General features: G+C 49.3%; 1 protein-coding gene across 4 annotated transcripts in view; it reads right to left on the bottom strand.

Moving 5' to 3' along the window:
* LOC113212950 (octopamine receptor Oamb) overlaps window positions 1–6,852 on the bottom strand; it is a 137,492-nt gene that overhangs the window by 42,613 nt on the left and 88,027 nt on the right. For all 4 annotated transcript variants that reach the window (XM_052272551.1, XM_052272550.1, XM_052272553.1 and 1 more), the window contains one exon: window positions 951–1,263. In XM_052272551.1, the coding sequence (XP_052128511.1) occupies window positions 951–1,202 (252 nt within the window). In that variant the 5' untranslated portion in view covers window positions 1,203–1,263. The remainder of the gene's footprint in view (window positions 1–950; window positions 1,264–6,852) is intronic.

The following is a 6,852-nucleotide window of genomic DNA, read 5'->3' as shown; positions in this document are numbered from 1 at the left end:
CCCCTCCCCCTCCAACAACCAGGCCCTCTCACCCAATTAGCAGAAAACGCCCTAATTGAAAGCAATACCACGATGGGGTTCCGAGAGCTATCCCATCATGTCTGGATATGGCACGGGATTGACGTTATTATTCTTTCTCCAGGTGTTCCCGACACAACTGAGACAACTTGCACGGCAACCACTAAATAGGGGTCCGTGAGACGTGAGTGGTACGTTCTGCACATCTAACTGTAAAACGAGATATAATTTTGACTGCACTGGTAAAAACAAGTGTGCAATATTTGCACACCAAACGTGTGCAAGTTGTGATTTAGCACATTACATGGTGTTTAACTCAGGTTGCACACTTGCGTGGTGCGCAAATTTTAGACGTTTTGTAAACGTTCAAATTCTGCACACTTGGACACACACAGTTCTATGCTGTCAATGGGGAACCATACGGTGTGCAGCTGCTATACGTTTCGCGAGTGTCGAAAGTTTAAACACCAACTGACGTTTAACATAGTTAGACACCACAAAGTGTCGAAAAAATGCACACTCTTGAACTTGAACGCCAATTGACGTGCAAAATTAAACACTTGTTTTACCAGTGTGCCACTCTCCAAGTTTTCGTTTTATTTGCAAACAAACAAAAATCTTCACAGCTAAAAGTGCTTAACTTTACAATGCTCGTGGCGTTTCGAACTTTACAACGTTTTAGTTTTGTCATTAAAACTGTAAAAGCTTATCAAATTGCAGTTTGAACTGAAAGACTGCACTCCACAAATTGTGTCTCTGACTTAACTACTAGGTGTTTAGAGCTGTTGTAATAACAACGATACACTGAAGTGCAGCAGCCTTATAATTTTTAGTCGCAGATCTTTTAAGTTCGGCGCCTGTTCACTGTGAAGATGCATTGAAATACATGATCAAAGTTCACGAACCCCATATTCCTTTGACGGAGGCCTCACCTTGGAAACCTCGAGTGTGGAGCTGAAGGGCAGCACGGCGACGCCGACCAGGAGGTCGGCCACGGCCAGCGACACGATGAACAGGTTGGTGACGGTGCGCAGCTTGGAGCTGATGTAGACGGCAGCGATGACGAGCAGGTTCCCCAGGATCACCATGACGTTGACCACGCCAAGGATGACGAAGACGACGATGAGGCGGGGGCTGTGCCAGTCGGCGCTCTCCAAAAGCGCGGCGCACTCCGACTCGTTCATCGGTCGCTGCGGCCCGCCCTGCGGTCCCTCCGCCCTGACATGAGCATGCTCACGTCATGTCCTGGAACAGCAAGAAATACAGAGTTATAACGCAATCCAATTACAGGAAAAACTCGGGATTATAAAAAGAGGACAAGACACTCTCAAGTTGGTATGAGTATCTAGCGCGGTTTCCATTCTTTCAACTTCAAAATGTGAAGCTTACTTCAAGAAATTCCCAATTCTTTCTCCATAAAATTTCCGCGCAAAACAGCGACAAGAATTTTGCCAGTCCAACAAAAACAGTCAATGTAAATAATGCATTCTGGTTTGGTGTACTGTAAGGAGGCCTCCCTCGGGCCGGGACGGGCGCGCGCTCGTGTGTTCGTCTCCCTTATTAAGTGGCGCAGCGTCGTGGGAAACACACCAGGCGCGCGGCGCCACACCTCGCGCTAGCTGCCGCCGCTGTGACTAAGATGGTGACGGAGAGATACGGCGGGCACCGCACAGCACAGCCCCAGCACAGCCCGCGCAGTGTGTAAACAGACGCGCTCATAAATTAGCCGCCTCCCATTCATAATCAACTAATAATGGCCTCACTAGGAGGAGATGAGGCTGCGCAGGAGGGGGAGGGCACTGGAAAAACAGACCTCCGCGCACTACAGTTTGTCTTTAACTGAACACTTCAAAGAACAGTTTTAAACTGTCCATTCCACCGTTTACCAATGAAGCAACAAAACAGTAAAAATAAGAGACTGTCCACATTATATGATAGTGCAAGATTGTTTTTATCACTGACGGTTTCTTAATCTTAGAGTAATGGGCGGTCAATGTGCGCAACAGTCGATCAACACAAGAGTCCCATCATGTTTATAAATTGCTGTGTGTTTATTTTATTATATTTTTTTACAGTGAGGGAGTACAGGAGCTAGTGGAAAATGATCCAACCATGCAATAGATTTTTTTAACAGAATAAACAATACATGGTGTTTCCTGATACCCTAAGACCATCAAAACTATTCAAGGATGGGGGTTGGAAAAACGCATGGGCCCGGGCGTCTTATAGATCGTTTCGAAAGGTCCTGGACATCAGTGACAAATTTTCACCGTACATAAATCAATTTAAACCAGATAAATTGTCGCCGGTAATCTGTTTCTGCGTGTGTATAACAACATTATTTACAGCGGATAACAAACGAACACTGACAGTGTACCCCATCTTCATTTTGCGGGCCGCGAAGACGAGGATCCTACTTCTCCCCGCACATCAGCAGGAGCGTCTGATATGAAATTAGTTTCCTATACTTGGTACTTGGAGGCGGCCGGGTGAGAAGCGATGCTTAAGGCCATAGACCAGGTCCGACGACGGTGAAGACTTCAGGACTAATTTTGTTCCGAGCAGCAGCAACAGCTCATCAAAGTCCACGACTGTACCTAACCCAAGTACGATGCCACCTAGCTCAGACTGGGTCAAATATCGAATTTCATTCAAACGAATCAAACCTACATAGGCTGCGTCCAAGACTACTGTTACAGAATTTCCCTCTTGCTCGCTTAAAATACGGTTTCAGGAAACATATTATACAGTGTAAGAATCATCTTTGATAATTTACCACAATTTATTTTTTTCTTTTGCAGTATGGGGTTTTTATCAGCTCTGTAAATTTGCACCTTAACAGTCTTGCTTGTCGAAGAATTTCAAGTCATTCAGTTGAATTAAGAACTGTTCAAAATCTACAATTTGGAATCACAGCATAACCACATCCCATGAATAATGCACATATGCCATGTCTAAGTGAAAAGAGCTGATGATTTGACAAAACCATCAACTCCAAAACTCAGAAACATTTTCAAAATTGCTCTTAAGGTAAGGATGGCTCCTGACACGGAGCAGCCTTACGCCCAGCTACGCTACTGCGGTCCAGCCAAGTATGAGCAGATGTGAGTGGCGGGCGGGGATATCATCGCGTCTTTATTTGATCCGCCGAGCACGAGAATGACTTGTGGAAAGTTTCTCGAGTTGCAATGCCGGCCGCAGAGAATGAGAGTGAGTGAGTTAGAATGATGTAGAGAGAAAGAGAAAGAGAGAGAGAGAGAGAGTGAGAGCGATGGAGAGAAAGAAAAGGGAGCGAGAGGAGGCGGGAAGTGAGAGAAGGAGGAAGAAGGAAAAGGATAAGCTAGAAAAAGAGACGTTTGGACCTGCCGCTCCACCCGGCTCCGCCCTCACGCTGTCCTTGCCTGATTAGCGCTGTCCGCCCCGCTACGCCCCGCCACCCACCGCCACGCTCCGCGGAGCAGCACGGCCACCCTGTCCTCTCCCCTTCACCCCAAGCCGGGCCACGCCTGCCTACTTTTTTTCCCCTCTCCTTGAAAATCAAACAGAACGGCGAGCGAGCGTGATTGATTTGAAATCAGACAGCGGGGAGGAACAGAGCGTGGCGGGGCGGGCCGTTGCGTGCCCGAGCAGCACGGCGTTAGCGAGAGGGCGGGCGGGAGTGACTTGCAAATCCTAGCGGCGGAAGCACTAATGCGGCTCGACGAAACTTGAACGCCTCCGAGCGCCGCGACACGTGGAGGAAGAGAGGGAGAGAGAGACAGAGAGAACCAGAGAAAGAGAGAACCAGAGAAAGAGAGACAGAGAACTTTACGGAGAGGGAGAGTGAGTGAGAGCACTGACCCTTGAGCCCTAACCGCTGAGGATGCACACATCTCCGTGTCCTCAGCTGCGTTATGGACCGGCTTTATTCTGCTTTATCTCCGGCTGCCGACCGACCTCGCCTCAGTCAAGGTGAAAAGGCCATCGCGACTGGCTTCCTGCCGAGACACTCTTCCATCTCTATCTCTCTCTTTCTCTTTCCACCTCGCTCACACACGCACTCTCTTTCTCTCTCTCTCTCTCCGCCACCACCCTCTCTCTACCCCTGCCCCCTTATCACAGACTCTCCCCAACCCCCCACCTCCCCGTCAGCGACGCGCCGACGAAATGTGAGCCCCACGGAGATAGCGGCGGGGTGGGGGAGAAAAAGAGAAGAGCACACTGTAAACAGTTTTCGCAAATTCGTAATTACACTCTAACCGTTTTACTAGAATTTGCCTGGTAAACGCTTGTATTTTCTACTGTTTTATATTTTCAAGAAATGCTTTAGTATTATAAAACTTTTTCCCAGTATTACTTAGCTATTTCCTAGTATTATGCAAATGAATGTTCCAAACAAAGGTTTTTTTACCCAAAAGTGAGAGAATGGAAAGAAGGGCAAGAGGAAGACGAGTGTAGAGGGTGGTGGCGCAGCCGGCAGCTTATCCCCAGATTTGCTTCACGAGGATGCTAATTGTTCCTCGTTAGAAGGAAAATAAAAATAAAAAGTTCAAGGGACATTTTTCAATTTGCGTGAGGGAGCAAGGGAGGGGGGGGGCGGGGGGCAGCAGCAGAGCTTTGCGTGCGGTCGCGGAACGAGCAGCGTGGATGAGAGTGCAGCGCATCCCTGTGGCCACCGCCACACTCGAGTGTCCGCTTTCCCCACCCTTCCCCACCCACCCCGCCTGACAGCGCCAGACACACGGAGCGCGGCGGCGGTGCTTCCCAAGGGCAGCCCGGTCTGATTTGACTCCACACCGCTACCCTCCTCACCTCCTTCTCCACCCCTTCCTCCTCCTCGCTCCGCCAGTCAGCCGCACACGGCTGCTCGTCGAACTTTACAGACCGTCCCCCGTACCCACCTCTTCTTCACCACCTTCTTGTAGCCGCGCCACCCCCACGCCACCCCGCGCCACCCCCGCGCCACCCCCGCGCCGCCGTCACGTCCTCCCTGCCCCCTAACCTCCCCATTAGCACCACGTCCGTCGCCCTGTCCATTACGTTGGTCGCGCCGCCGCGCCGCGTTCTCATTGGCCGACGAGCGGAGCATCGACATGTAGAGTCAGATAGCACTGCGGTTGGGTTGGCGATCATCCGAAAAGTACGCCCATGCCGTTCGCAGTACGTGCGAACCTGGCAGCCAAGTTCAACGGCATTGTAAGCTTCCGTAGCGCCTGATGGGTAGGCAACATCTTGCCTGCAGCGCATGCGTGTGCGGCGGGTTGGCCTATCCCGAGTCTCGCAGGCGCTAAGCCTTACTCACGCGAATCTTATAAAATTTCCTCGACGATCCACAAACCGATAATGAACCGAAATAACAAATATTTTCCGAAGGAAGTCTGCAAACCATTCATAGATGAAATCTAGAAATCAAACCCACTCTCGAAGTGTAATTTACAAATGGTTGACCGATCTGTTATAAAACAGCAGTTTCCTTATCGTCACTTTTCTTTCTCGTAAGATATGCTATACCGAGGGGGCCACCACTCTCTCTTTGGATGTACACATGATTGCAAAGATTGCGTGATTTCACATGATTTCACGGATTTCTCATATTATTTTAGAAGGTTTCACGCTAAAACCTGCCGGCAGATTATGTCTGATTTGAAGGATTACAGATGATTTCAGCGGATTTTACCGGATTTCGGCGGATTTCACAAGATTCCGGCGGATTTTACGTGATTCCGGCGGTTTTTACATGACCTTTTAAGGATTTCAGACTAAAATTTGCTGGCAGATTATGCATGATTTCATGATTGCATGTGGATTTCAAATGATTTCGGGAGGATTTCAGGGAGGGCGTACACATGATTTCAGGAGTGGAGGCCCCCTCGTGCTATACTCTGGTGTAAGTACAGCTAGCTTCCTTTAATTTACCAGAAGGAGTGTAGGGGGCGCATCTGACTGGGCTCAGGGGCGAGCACCTTACCTCGGCCAATGACTCGATCAACACCCCGCAACAGAGCGGCCATTTCTTGCATTCGCTTCATCGTACGGGGAAGGCAAGAGGGGGGGGGGGGGCTAACTCCCCAGCCCCGTACCCTCTTCTTCCCCTGAATCAATCGTCCCTTACCCTCTTTCCCCCTCCCCTCGGCCCGTAACGTGTTCGTTCGTCCAGAGGGGGCTACGCCTGGCGAGCAGGATACGTGAGGGGAATGCCGGTGCTGCGGTGGGTGGGAGGCCGGAGGTGGGGGAGGTCCGCGCAACACATCACTGCGGTAGACGCCCGGCCGGGCATGCATTACAGTCGGGTTCGGTCGGTACTTTTCGCGGTACGGCACAAGCGTTTCAACCGAATACCGAATAATTTGCACTCATTCGACACCGATTACGCTAAAACCGATTGCTGGCCCACACCGATTCCGTGGCAAAGCTCCTGCACGAAAAAAAAAAAGGCTTATGCATTTGCTTACATGTCCTTAGATCAGAATATTAGCTTGCCTATAGCTTGGCTAGCAAATTAGTATCCAAGAGAGCTAACGAATTCGCCAGGACAGTTGTCTAGAAAAAAAAAGGCACTAGCTGTAAAAGTTCGTAAGTTAGCTCTCTTAGCTAATAATTAGATAGGCGAACTTAAATTGTGATTTAAGGCCAAATTAGCGAATGCACTAGCTATTTTTTTCCGTTTGCGGCGTCATTCTTATCTCAACTAAAAAGGATCGATGGAAACGGATTTTAGATCAGGTTCGTGTTCCTCATCACGAGTCACCCTCTTAACTTGAACAGGGTAATATGTAGTAATGGCAAACCATTTCACTTCGCGAGTGAACCCCAGTCCACGCAAAAATAAAATCCATAAAATGCATGAGAAGAACC

This window comes from Frankliniella occidentalis, unplaced genomic scaffold, assembly GCF_000697945.3.
Source record: "Frankliniella occidentalis isolate FOCC.00 unplaced genomic scaffold, Focc_3.1 Scaffold211, whole genome shotgun sequence".
In the NCBI taxonomy this organism is placed as follows: Eukaryota; Metazoa; Arthropoda; class Insecta; order Thysanoptera; family Thripidae; genus Frankliniella; species Frankliniella occidentalis.
This window is presented reverse-complemented; position numbering and strand designations above follow the sequence as displayed.